The sequence below is a fragment of the Scyliorhinus canicula genome, chromosome 1, assembly GCF_902713615.1.
Source record: "Scyliorhinus canicula chromosome 1, sScyCan1.1, whole genome shotgun sequence".
Taxonomy (NCBI): domain Eukaryota; kingdom Metazoa; phylum Chordata; class Chondrichthyes; order Carcharhiniformes; family Scyliorhinidae; genus Scyliorhinus; species Scyliorhinus canicula.
This window is the reverse complement of record NC_052146.1, coordinates 154975482-154988790: the sequence shown is the minus strand read 5'-3', so window position 1 is coordinate 154988790 and position 13309 is coordinate 154975482. Positions and strand designations below refer to the sequence as shown.

Below are 13309 nucleotides of genomic sequence, written 5' to 3'. Positions count from 1 at the left end.
TAGGGCTCATATGACCGGGACAAGGATGAGCCGGTTTTTTGGGACCGAGGACAGGTGTATTAGGTGCTCAGGGAGCCCAGCAAACCATGTCCACATGTTCTGGGCATGCCCAGCGCTGGGGGAATTTTGGAAGGGTGTAGCAAGGACGGTATCGAGGGTGGTAGGATCCAGGGTCAATCCAGGCTGGGGACTCGCAATATTTGGGGTTGCAGTGGAGCCGGGAGTGCAGGAGGCGAAAGAGGCCGGTGTTCTGGCCTTTGCGTCCCTAGTAGCCCGGCGGAGGATTCTTCTTCAATGGAAGGATGCGAGGCCCCCAATCGTGGAGGCCTGGGTCAACGATATGGCGGGGTTTATTAAATTGGAGAGGGTGAAATTTGCCCTAAGGGGGTCAGTGCAGGGGTTTATCAGGAGATGGCAACCATTCCTAGATCTCCTGGCAGAACGGTAAAAATAAAAGGTCATCAGCAGCAGCAACCCGGGGTGGGGGGTTGTCTCTTTGTTTTTGTTTTGGGTTGAATATCTGTTTTTTTGCCAACGACGGGCGTTAATTTATTGTTTCTCTTTTGTATATAATGGGGGAGGGGGGGTTCTGTTGTTTTTGTTCTTAGAATTTTCTGTTATTGCTTTCTTTTTTGTGAAAATGTGAAAATTTTAATAAAAATTATTTTAAAAAAAAAAATGTCCCTAATGACTCAGACTCCACTACTTCTGCTGGCAGTGCATTCCATGCGGCCACCACTCTGTATAAAGAACCTACCTCTGACATCTCTCCTGTACCTTTCTCCAATCACCTTAAAATTATGTCCCCTCGAGACAGCCATTTCCCCCCTGGGGAAAAGTCTCTGGCTATCCACTCTATCCATGTCTCTCATCACCTTGTACACCTCTATCAAGTCACCTCTCTTCCTTCTTCGCTCCATCTTTCTTCATAAGACATGCCCTCCATTCCAGGCTGCATCCTGGTAAATCTCCTCTGTACCCTCTCCAAAACATCCACATCCTTCCTATAATGAGGCGACCAGAACTGGACACAATATTCCAACTGTGGTCTAACTAGGGTTTTATAAAGCTGCAGCAAAACTCCGGGGGACCAAAGGATAACCTAGGAAACTACAGATCTGTCAGCTGACATCAATGGTGGGAAAACTGATGGAGGCCATAATAAGGGTTGAGATAAATATACACTTTGAGAAAATTACGTTGTACTAGACAGTCAACATGGCTTTGTCAGGGGCAGGTCATGTCTGACAAGTTTAATTGACGCGGTGACACAGGCAGTGGATGAAGGTAGTGCCGTGGATGTTGATTATTTTGGACTTCCAGAAAGCATTTGATACGGTGCCACAAGGCAAGTTGGTTATGAAATTAAAAATGTTTGGGATTGATGGGTCCTTGGCAGCATGGATTGGAAGTTGGCTAAGAGATAGGAAACTGAGAGTAGGTATAAATGAGCATTTCGCTGACTGGAGATGAGTTGAAAGTGGCTCGATTTTGGGACTATTGCTTTTTCTGATTTACATAGATGATTTTACAAGTGGTTGTTGCGGGATAAATCTCTCCATTTCAGATGATACTATGCTAGGGAGAATAGTGAATTGCGAAGATGATGCTGAGCGACTTCAGAGGGACATTGACAAGTTGGCCAAATGGGCAGACAGCTGGCAAATGAACTTCAATGCAGCGAAGTGTGAGGTGAATGTTTTGGTAGAAGAAACATGCAGAGCCAATATAGGCTCAATGGTGCAGCTTTGAGGGGAGTATAGGAGGAGAGGGACCATGGGGTTCAATTGCATAATTCTCTGAAGATGGCCAGGCAATTGAAACAGTTGTTTTTTTTTGGGTTTTTTAAAATTTTAAATACCCAATTTTTTTTCCTCCAATTAAGGGGCAATTTAGCATGGCCAATCCACCTAACCTGCACATCTTGGGTTGGGGGGGGTGAAACCCAAGCAAACACGGGAGAATGTGCAAACTCCACACAGACAGTGACTCAGGGCTGGAATTCAAATCTGGGCTCTTAGCGCCGCAGTCCCAATGCTAACCACTGTGCCACATGCTGCCCTCCCACAATTGAAACAGTTATTAAGAAGGCTTATAGGATCCTTACGTTTATAAATAGAGGCAAGGAAGTGAGCTACACCTCTACAAATCATTGGTCAGACCACATTTGTGAATATTGTGTTCAGTTCTGGGCACCTTATTTAAGGAAGGATCTTAAAGTCCTGAAGAGAGGGCAGAGGAAATTTACTAGTGATATCAGGAATGAGGAATTTTAGATACAAAGAAAGATTGGAGGAATTTGATTTTGTTCTCCTTGGAGCAGAGAAGATTTATTAAGGTATTCAAAATTCTGAACCGTTTTGTCAGGGTAAAGAAGAATATTCTGTTTCCACAAGTTGGTACGTCAGTGACTAGGGGCCACAATTTCAAGATGGTCAGCATTAGAGCGAGGAGTGAGATGAGGAGAAATGTCTTTACTCACGTTGGGGTTTGGAATGCACTGCCTGGGAGAGTGGTGGAGGCGGATTGCATAGGAGGTTTCAAAAGGGAGCTGGATATATATTTGAAAGTGATTAATTTAAAGAGCTACAGAGACAGGACTGGGGAATGAGACTGCTAGGTAGCTCTTTTGGGAGCCAGTGCAGACACGATGGGCTGAATGGCCTCCTGTATTATAAATAACAAAATAAATCCTCCAGATGTCCCAAAGTGCTCTACAGCCAATTAATTATTTTTGAAGTGTAGACACTATTGTAATGTGACCAACGTGACAGCCAATTTGTACATAACAAGCACCCAAAAATTGCATTGTGATCATGACCAGAATCTATTTTTTCAATCTTTTTATTCTCCTCATTTTCAACATTTTCATCAATAAACAACCAAAGAAGTAACAAACAAAAACAATAACAATCCCCCCCCACACAAACTGCACCCCGCTCAATATACAGACCAAAACATCCACCCGTACATTCCAGGTAAAAACAAAAAATAACAATCAATCCGTAAACGGTGTAATCAAAGAGAACAATAACGCCGACTCACTCCCCCCCCTCCCCTAATGTTCAAGGGCAACCAATTGTTGAAAGTGCACAATAAAAAGTCCTCATGAATTGTGAAACTCTTCCTTCATCCCCTTAAGCTGAAACGTCACTTTCTCAAGGGTCAAGTGAAAATTCAAGTAGGTCCCCCGCCAAGCCGTGTCACAGGATGGAGAAGCTAACCGCCACCCCAACAGGACCCGCCTCCGGGCAATCAGCGAGGCAAAGGCTAGAAACATCTGCCCCCGCTGGGACCTGCCTGCTGCCTGAGCCAGTCTGACCCCCCGAAAATGGCCCTGGTTCCAAATTCACGTGCACTGCCCGAGATAACACTGAAAGTCTCCCTCCAACAAACCCCTCACATTCCATGTAACTATCCTGACCGGGGGTGTCTCACCTCACCCCACCCCACTCCGCACCCCTCCTTTCCGCCATCATTATAACTCCGGGCCCTGCCCACTGAACATGGCCCACCCCAAAACATTGTTTTGTTTTTTTAAAAGTTATTGTGTTTTTTAGACATGGTATAGTTACAGATTGTACACATAGAGAAACCAAAAAGAGATAACAAAAACACTGCATAACTAAAAAAACTGGGAAAATAAAAACTGGGGGGAGTATATGTATATATATACATAGAAGCAACAGAGAGACAAGTATGTTATACATGTCATTGTCATTGGGCGGGGGGGCTCTCCCCAACCCTTTTCTGTTTTTTCAAGAAGTAAAATATATACAGAACAAACAAACAAAACAAAACTGGGTAGGCGGGGCGCTGATGTTACTTGCTTCTGCCGGTCAATTTTTGCTGTTGTTGTTTTGTGTTTACCTCCGCCTCGGCTGTCTGTCGTTCTTTCCTCCTGTACTTTCTTACTCTCTGTTGCCCTGCTGTGTTTGTTGTGGTCATTGTAGTTTCCCGAGTTCTCCTCCCAGTTTGTGTTCCTTCGTCTTTCCTCCCCTCTGGCTCCCTCTATTCTTCTTTGCCCCCGGTCTTCCCTCTCTTTTCTCATGGCTTAGCTACTTTCCCCTGGCTCTTGGCTACTTAATTATTTATTTGTTTGGTCATTGGCCATGAACAGGTCCCGGAACAGTTGGGTGAATGCCTCCCATGTTCTGAGGAAGCCTTCTTTCGAAACCTGGATTAAATTTGTTTTTCGCCATTTGGAGAAATTCTGACAGGTCTGACAGCCAGTCTGCAGCTTTAGGCGACGCTGCTGACCGCCAGCCAAATAGGATTCTATGGCGGGCGATCAGGAAGGCAAAGGCAAGGGCATCTGCCCTCCTTCCCATGAAGAAACCTGGCTTGTCTGATACCCCGAAGACCGCCACTTTCGGGCACAGCTCCACCCTCATCCCCACCACTTTGGACATTGCCTCGAAGAAGGCTGGCCAGTACCCAGCAAGTCTGGGGCAAGACCAGAACATGTGGGCGTGGTTAGCTGGGACTCCTTGGCACCGTTCACATGTCTGTCTTCCACCTCCGGAAAGAACCTACTCATTCGGATTCTTGTTAAATGGGCTCTATGTACCACCTTTAGTTGCGTTTGATTGAGTCTTGGGCACGTGGAGGTGGAGTTGACCCAATGTAGTGCTTCGCACCAGAGTCCCCACCCTATTTTCAGTCCCAGATCTTCCTCCCATTTCTTCCTCGTTGCTTCCAGTACAGCCTCAACCCACTCTATCAGTCGTTTGTATATGTCGCTACATTTTCCTTTACCTAGAATGTTTGCGTCCAGTAATTCCTCTAGTAGTGTCTGTCGTGGTGGTCGTCGGTACATCCTTGTCTCCTTCCTCAGGAAGTTTTTAAGCTGCAAGTATCTGAGTTTGTTGCCTTTAGCGAGTTGGAATCTCTGCGTGAGTACATTCAGTGTTGTGACCCTGCAGTCGCTGTATAGGTCCCTGACTGTCAGTGTCCCCCCGTCCTGTCTCCACCTTTGAAAGGTGGCATCAGTGAGTGCTGGCAAGAACCTATGGTTGTTGAAGATGGGGGCTTTGTCGGACATTTAGTCAGGCCGAATTGCTGTCGTAATTGGTTCCAGGTCTGGAGGGTGGTTACCACCACTGAGGTACCTGGGCACCACATTCATTTTGATCATCTGCACTCTCCCCGCGGGGGAGAGTGGGAGTGTGTTCCATCTTTGCCGGTCCTTTTTGACTTCCCCTTCTGTCAGCTGGATCAGGTTCCATTTGTGAACCCGCTCCCAGTCGTGAGCGATTTGGATCCCCGCAGTTCGCCCAGTGCTGCCCCTCCCCCTTGCGGGTTCACCAGGAAGATCTCACTTTTGCTCATATTGAGTTTGTAGCCCGAAAAGGCACAGAACTGTTTGAGGAGCGCGATGATTCCTTCCATGCTGCTTTGTGGGTCTGAGATGTAGAGGAGCAGATCATCTGCTTAGAGTGAGACTCTGTGCTTTCTCACTCCCGTTTGGATCCCCCTCCAGTTTTTTGCTGTTCTGAGAGCGCAGAATCTATTTTTAGGCGTCAGTTGGGAGATCAATATTGGTCAGAACACTGGGAAGAATTCTTCTTTGAAATAGTACCCTGAGATCTTTAATTTAGCCAAGAGGACACCTAAATGCGCGCAGTATACAGAACAAGGTAAATGAGCTTGTTGCGCACATTGAATTTGGCCGGTACGATGTTGTGGACATCACAGAGATGTGGCTGCAAGGGGATGTGCTGGCCTTGGAAAAGGTCCAGAGGAGGTTCACAAGAATGATCCCTGGAATGAAGAGCTAGTTGTATGAGGAACGGTTGGGGACTCTGGGTCTGTACTCGTTGGAGTTTAGAAGGATGAGGGGGGATCTTATTCAAACTTACAGGATACTGCAAGGCCTGGATAGAGTGGATGTGAAGAGAATATTTCCAGTTGTAGGAAAACTAGAAGCAGAGGACACAATCTCACACCAAAGGGACGATCCTTTAAAACCGAGATGAGGAGGAATTTCTTCAGCCAGAGGGTGGTGAATCTGTGGGACTCTGCCGCAGAAGGCAGTGGAGGCCAAATCAGTGGAGGCCAAAGAATGTCTTTAAGCAGAGATAGATAGATTCTTCATTAGTAGGGGGATCAGGAGCTAGGGGGAGAAAAATATCAGCCATGATTGAATGACGGAGCGGACTCGATGGGCCAAATGGCCTAATTCTGTCCTATGTCTTATGGTCGAAGGGAAAACACCTTATTTTAAACGGTGACCCTAGTTCTAGATTCTACGGCAAAAGGAAACATCCGCTCCACATCCACCTTGTCATAGATAATCATAGAATTTACAGTGCAGAAGGAGGCCATTCGGCCCATCGAGTCTGCACCGGCTCATGGAAAGAGCACCCTACCCAAGGTCCACTCCGCCACCCTGTCCCCATAATCCAGTAACCTCACCCAACACTAAGGGCAATTTTGGACACTAAGGGCAATTTATCATGGCCAATCCACTTAACCTGCACATCTTTGGACTGTGGGAGGAAACCGGAGCACCCGGAGGAAACCCACACAGACACAGGGAGAATATACAGACTCAGCACAGATAAGTGATCCAAGCCAGGAATCGAATCTCAGACCCTGGAGCTGTGAGGCAACTGTACTAACCACTGTGCTACCGTGCCACTCACGTACCTTAAAGGTTTGATCAAGTGCCTCTTAATCTTCTAAACTCTAGTGGATACAAATCTAATTTTCCAACCTTCACTTTTAAGACAATGTGTCCATTTCTGGTATTAGTCTAATAGACTTTCTCTACTGCTTCTAACATATTTACATCCTTCCTTAAATAAGGAGACCAATGCTGTACACAATACTATAGATGCGGTATCATGAATGCCCTGTACAACTGAAGCATAACCTCCCTACTGTTGCAATCAATTCCCCTCACAATAAATAATAACATTCTATTTGCTTTCCTAATTATCTGCTCTACCTGTATACTAGCCTTTTGTGATTCAATAAGTATTTCAACATAAGCAAATTAGCAAGATTGCTGGGGAAGGAGGAATGTAAATGTTTTAGTGAGTTGGGGAAGAGGAGTTTTTTAAAAAAGTAAATCAATTAAAGTTCCCACGCCTGATGCCTATCCAGTGAATTGTTAGGATGTGTTAGCACGTGAACAGCCAGCTGACTCCGTGGGTTTTAGGTGAGATACCAGAGGGCTACTATCTTCTGTAGTATTGACCATTGAATAGTTGATGCCTCCAAGAGAGGAAAAGCAAGTGTTTTTTTCACATAGCTATTTATGTTGCAACTCTTTCCTCTTTGAGTACTGTTCTTGAGCTGCCAACAAGTCAAGTTCACAGGCTGACATTCCAAAGCTGCCAACAGGCACCGTTGATTCCAGCGTGATTTGAGTTCATTGTGGCTGAGAAGGGAGCATTGTTTGCTTTTTTTAAATCCAAGCCACCCTGCTGAGCTTTGAGGTACTCAAAGCTGCCCAACGGCAAAATTTATTGAATCAGAAGCGCTTTCTTATGAAGGCAATATTGACTTGAATTAGTGGTTGCTTGATGGGTAAACCCCATTACCATTTCTATTTGTTTCTTCAGGAAAAAAGACACTCCATTTACAAAATGTTCTTTGGGAGCTACAAGGGAGCCTTTCAGACAAAATAGAGAACTGTTGGCTAATTTAGAATTCATCAAACTGTTTCTCCACCCCTTAATACTTTTTTAATATATCAAAGTAAGCATGCACTCAATAAAATATTCATGGGTGCAGAATCATTGAGCCTAGATAGAGAATATAAATGACTGTCTCCAAATTTAAATCAAGTTTGAGACTTTTTAGCACTGCAGCTATTTTCATAGGCTGTATGTGGTACAGGAATGATTGGGGATTCCATCGTTCTTTTGTGTTGCATTTGTAGGTGTGATCATGACGGCTGTGGGAAGGCCTTTGCTGCTAGTCACCATCTCAGAACGCACGTCAGAACGCACACAGGTAATCAATCTAGTGTTTTATTCTCTTCCTCGCACACCCACCCTTCCGTTTGGGAAAGAACAAAGTTTTAGTGATGTATGCACAAGCTATTCTATTCTCTTACAGCAACAATTCTTTTGCATAACAGTTGATGATGTTGTTAGTCTCATATTAGAAAAAGCTTCACTCGGCCCCTCCGAATAGTACATTTTTCCAAGATAAGAGCTTGCATGCATTGATTTGAAAGAGGCAATTTATTTTCATTGTAATGTTTGCTTTTGTAATAAGAGACTGAAAAGACCTACCAAAATTTTCAGAACCCTTGTCACTTATTTATTGATTTAAATTCTTTTGGTGGGGGCAGGGGGGTGGAGTAGACAGGAATGGTTACGCGTTTTGAGTAATTATTGGGAATAGACCCAGAGCAAAGCATTATTAATTACTAACTTGGAGCATCTTCAGATTTTTTGTGAATCACAAGAAACAGTTAGGCTTTTTGTATGGGCAGTGGTAAAACTATGGAAGTTACGTAGCACAGTAAATGCATCTTATAGTTAAAAGGTTTGAAAACCTACCTCTGTGTTTTCACTGATATGAAAATGAATTGCAGTCTGAAATGTTCCAAGTGACATTGGTCTCAACGCTGAATAGGCACAAGAAAATTGGATGGTGATTTAATTGTTTTTTGAGCAATTTATTTTTAAATGCTTCTGATTTGTTTTTGTAACAATTAAAATCTCCATTCAAAATTAGTACCCAGTTTTGGGAAAATTTAAAAAGGTTTAGCATATTTTACGGTAGCCATCTCCCATATTCAAAACTAATGCTTTCTAAAATTAGGATTGCTTTTGAGACTCTTTTTAATCTGCGGTTAGCAAAATAAGGTGCCTCTAAAGTCTATTGCCCAGAGGAATTAACACACCATTTTGTTGTGTACACACTAATAGATTGGTGCAAGCTCTTGACAAAGTGTGTGGATTTTACCAGGAATCTTTGCTGTGAATTGTCCATTTGGGAGCATCTGTGTGGTGGAAGAAGGCAATATTTTGTCATGTTTGAAGAATTTTTATTGTGTTACCAGGTTAATTTCATAATTTAAAAACTTCACAAATGGTGTTTATTGGTAAAAAGAAATGACAACATCCCACCATTTTGCACTGTGAATCCGCTCAAACTACTCAAAGTTATCTAAAAGCATTGATCTTCACAGAATGCAAAAAGACTACAACAGGACGGTGCCTGCAGTTTTCTATAGTAGTAATCTGTGCCTTGGAGAGGACCAAGCACTTTAGTTTTGAGCAAAGCAGGAACATAAACAGCATTATTCAGGGCTGGAGATTAGTAGAATTGAGCTGTATATGGTGTACTTTTTATTCATTCTTGGGATCACAATGTCAATGGTCAGACCATTTATTGGTCATCTCCAATTGCCCTTGAAGGTGATGGTAAGATGAATTCTGAGTGGCTTGGTAGGCCATTTTAGAGGGCAGTTAAGAGTCGCTGGAAGTCTGGAACTTCATTGACCCGATCAGGTTAGGAAGGTAGATTTCCTTCCTTAAAAGGACATGCCAGCCAGATAGGGAATCCTCATATAAATTAGGATAAATAATGTGTAAAGGACAGAGAAGGGTTTTTGAAGTGTGTTCAATAGAATTTTCTTGATAAATACATTTCCAACCCAATGAGGGAATCATTACTGAATCTGGTTCTGGGGAAATGAGGTGGGCAAGGTAGATCAAGTATCGGCATGGGAATATTTAGGAAGCAAGGTAGGCAAACCCATCCAGAGCACCCTGGATGAGTTGAGATGGAGAGCAAGATGAAACAGAAAATGAGTGCATATGACAGATGTCAGAGAAATGAGCTGAATATAGAAAGTTCAGAGAGACCATGAAAAAGAAAATAAGAGTAGGAAAGAGAGAGTACGAGAAGAGACTGACAATTACATAAAGAGGAATCCAACAGTTTTCTATGTGTGCGCAAATAGCAAAAGCGTAGTAAGAGGAGGGGCCGGACCATACATCTCTCTTTAGCAAGAAAGAAAATGCTGCCAAAGTTGTAATGAAGGAGGAGATAATTGAGGCATTTGATCAGCTAAAAGTTGCTGATTGGGGGAGGAGAGTATTATAAAGGCTGGTGGCCAAGTTGATAAGTCACCAGGACTGAATAGGATGCATCTGAGGAAAGTAAGGGAATTGTGGAGGTATTGGCCATAATCTTCCAATCCTCCTCAAATATGGGGATGGTGCCAGAGAATGGAAAATTGCAGATGTTGCACCTTTGTTCAAGAAATTGTGCAAGGATAAACCTAGCAACTATAGGCCCGGTATTTTAACCTTGTGGTAGAAAAGCTTTTAGAAATTATAATCAGAATGCAAATGAGCATTCATTTGGACAAGGGTAGATTAATTAAGGAAAATTAACATAAATTTGTTAAAGACAAATCATGCTTAACTAACTTTTGAGGTGGTGAGCGGGGCCAAGTAACGTAATGCGGTTGATGATGTGTATATGGACTTTGAGAGGCCATAAAGCGTCACATAACAGGGTTTTCAGCATTGTTCAGGCCTATGGAAAAAGGGCTGTTGTGGAAAAGATATGGAGTTGGCTGAGTGACAGGAAACAGTGACAATAGTGTCACAGACTGGAGAGAGGTATATAGCTGTTCCACAGGGGTCACTTCTGGGACCTCTGCTTTTCTTGACCATAATGATTTAGACTTTGATCTATGGGGTACAATTTCAAAATTTGTTGATGGCACAAGACCTGCAAGAGAACTGTGAGGAAGATGGTTCCTGACTTCAAGAGAACATGGACAGGATGGTGATATTGGTGGAACATGCAACAGATGAGATTTTATGCAGAGAAGTAGGGAACCATACATTTTAGAATCTGAGAAATTTACAAGGGCCCATTGTGCATGTGCTGGCTGGCGAGTAGCTATCCACCTTAAACCCACTTTCCGGCTGTAGTTGTTGAATATACTGCCACTTCCAAGTACTCTTTATATATTATTACGATTTCTGCCTCTGCTACCCTTTTCGGGCTAAAAAGCAAACCCATAGTAGTTATAGAGAAAGGTGATTGCATTTGCACGGAGCCGACATTAACTTGACAGGCTAAATGGTCTCCTCCTCTGCTGGAACCATTCTATGAATAGATTTTATGAATCTGGTACATTTGTAACCACCATAAATGATGCTAGCTTTGTAGTTCAGATTTTGTTTAATTAACTGAATTTAATTCACCAGCTGCTGTGGTGGGGATTAAACTAGCATCTCTGGACCATTTAGTCTAGGCTTCTGGATTATTAGTCCAATAACACAACTGCACAGTGGTTAGCACTGCAGCTTCAGCGCCAGGGACCCAGGTTTGAGTTTGACCTTGGTGACTGACTGGAGTTTGCACATTCTCACTCTGTCTGCGTGGGTTTCCTCCCAGTGCCCCAGTTTCTTTCCACGGTCCAAAGATGCTAAATTGCCCCTTGGTGTCTAAAGTTTAGGTTGAGTTATTGGAATGGTGATGGTCAGTACAAGCTCGATGGGCCAAATGGCCACCTCCTGCACTGTAGGAATTCTATGACTTCTGTGACTATGCTACTGTACCCCACTGGATGGGTAGAATGAGCTTGAATGTGATGTATTCCCATACATCCGTATGTGTATCAAGCATAGTTGCCTTCAATTGAAATTAAGTGTATCTGTTGGTGCAAATACCATTGAAAATGTTTGTGTAATAAGATGTGTTGTTGGAATCTGATGTGTGAATTTTAAGGTGACTGGGAATTCAAACCAAATTGTTGTTGCTATGTTGCAGGAGAGCGACCATTCTTGTGTCCCAGCGATGGCTGTGACAAGAATTTCAGCACACAATATAGTCTCAAGAGTCACATGAAGGCTCATGACAAAGAGAACCCATTTATCGTGTCGAACCAGAATTCCATGAATGAGGTTAGTAGCTGCATGTAGTCGTTCTTTCGGAGCTCTGCCAGCAATTTGAGTATGCTCTCAGTTACTCCACCAGTCGTGCACGTGGGAATCATCTAAAATAGAATTATGGGTTTGTATTTGACCCACTTAGTTGTTGGAACGTAGCAGGAGGTTGAATTAGTGAGGTAGTAGAAAAGCAATGTTTTGAAATAAAACCAGAACATTTTTGAAATCTACATGTTGGTATGCCAACATCGGAGAGAAAAAATTATGATGTTTTGCGTGAAGACCTTTCTTTAGACCTATGTATTTGGAAATAAGAAAGGCAATATTTAACTGGTTAATAATTTTCCCCTGCAAAATTTAATTATGTATAGTGCCCTGATTAAAATTAAATGTGTATATTGAACATTATGGAGGTGGGTTGATATGAATCTGTTAACCTTAATAAAGTTTTGTCACCATTGGATTTGTGGCGGATCACTGGATGCTATGTTTCTCATTTTGATTTAATCATGAACGTGCCAAATTGTTTTAAACCTATTCTAATCAATGCAGCGCAAAATGACTTCTATTGGGCCAGTGAAAGGGAACTGCATTTCACGTATTTTCGGACTCTTCTTTGTCAAGGCTGCATATTGTTGTTGTGGAAAATCTGCATCTGTTGAAAGCATCATGGAACATTAATTGTAAAGTACTGTCCATTATATTAAAGATTTATTTGGATTTATAAAGGGATAGTGTGACGTTTTCAATTTTCTCTGTAGGAGACAAGCCAATCTCTTTGTTTAAGCGATCTGAGCTTGATATCTACAGATTCAGAACTCCGAGAAAATCCACAGTCGGTAAGCCATTGCTTGTCTTTAGTCATGGACTGCAATATGCTCCTACTTTTAATGACAGTTACCTTTTTGATGCTGCGGTTTTTCAGACTATTTTTGCAGATCTCAGTGGGACATCATTTATCTGAATTGGCTGAATATCCCAGCCTGCTCTGAATGTATACTTTATCTCACTGTGGATATAATTCTATGAATTTATTATCATTGAATGCAGTCATATTTGGTCATCCAATTTACTGAGATAAATTGTTCACTTCCCCAAAAGGAGGATGTTTTTCAAACTGATGCTGTATTTAGATTCAAAAGGCTGTGGGCTCAAGTCCCTCTTTAAAGACTTGAGTGCATCTCTTCCATCAGATCTTCTTTCTAATGTGAGATTATACCAAGGACCCAATTTGTTCTGTGGTGATTGTAAAATATCCCATTCTGCAATTTGAAGAGAGGCAGTATGCAGGTGTGCATTTATCCCTCCACCAGCACCACAAAAGCAGATTATCTGGTCATTTATCTCTCTGATGTTTGTGGAACCTTGTTGCATACAGTTTCTGCATCCACATTTTGTCACTATGCTTCCCAAGGACAGTACTTCATTGG

At 42.8% G+C, this 13309-nt stretch overlaps 1 protein-coding gene across 1 annotated transcript in view; it reads left to right on the top strand.

The window, feature by feature from the left end:
• The window catches only part of mtf1 (metal-regulatory transcription factor 1), a 94822-nt gene that overhangs the window by 52422 nt on the left and 29091 nt on the right, over positions 1–13309 (top strand). Inside the window, exons 4-6 of the mRNA XM_038789983.1 lie at positions 7892–7965; positions 11761–11894; positions 12641–12718. Of these exons, the coding sequence (XP_038645911.1) occupies positions 7892–7965; positions 11761–11894; positions 12641–12718 (286 nt within the window). The remainder of the gene's footprint in view (positions 1–7891; positions 7966–11760; positions 11895–12640; positions 12719–13309) is intronic.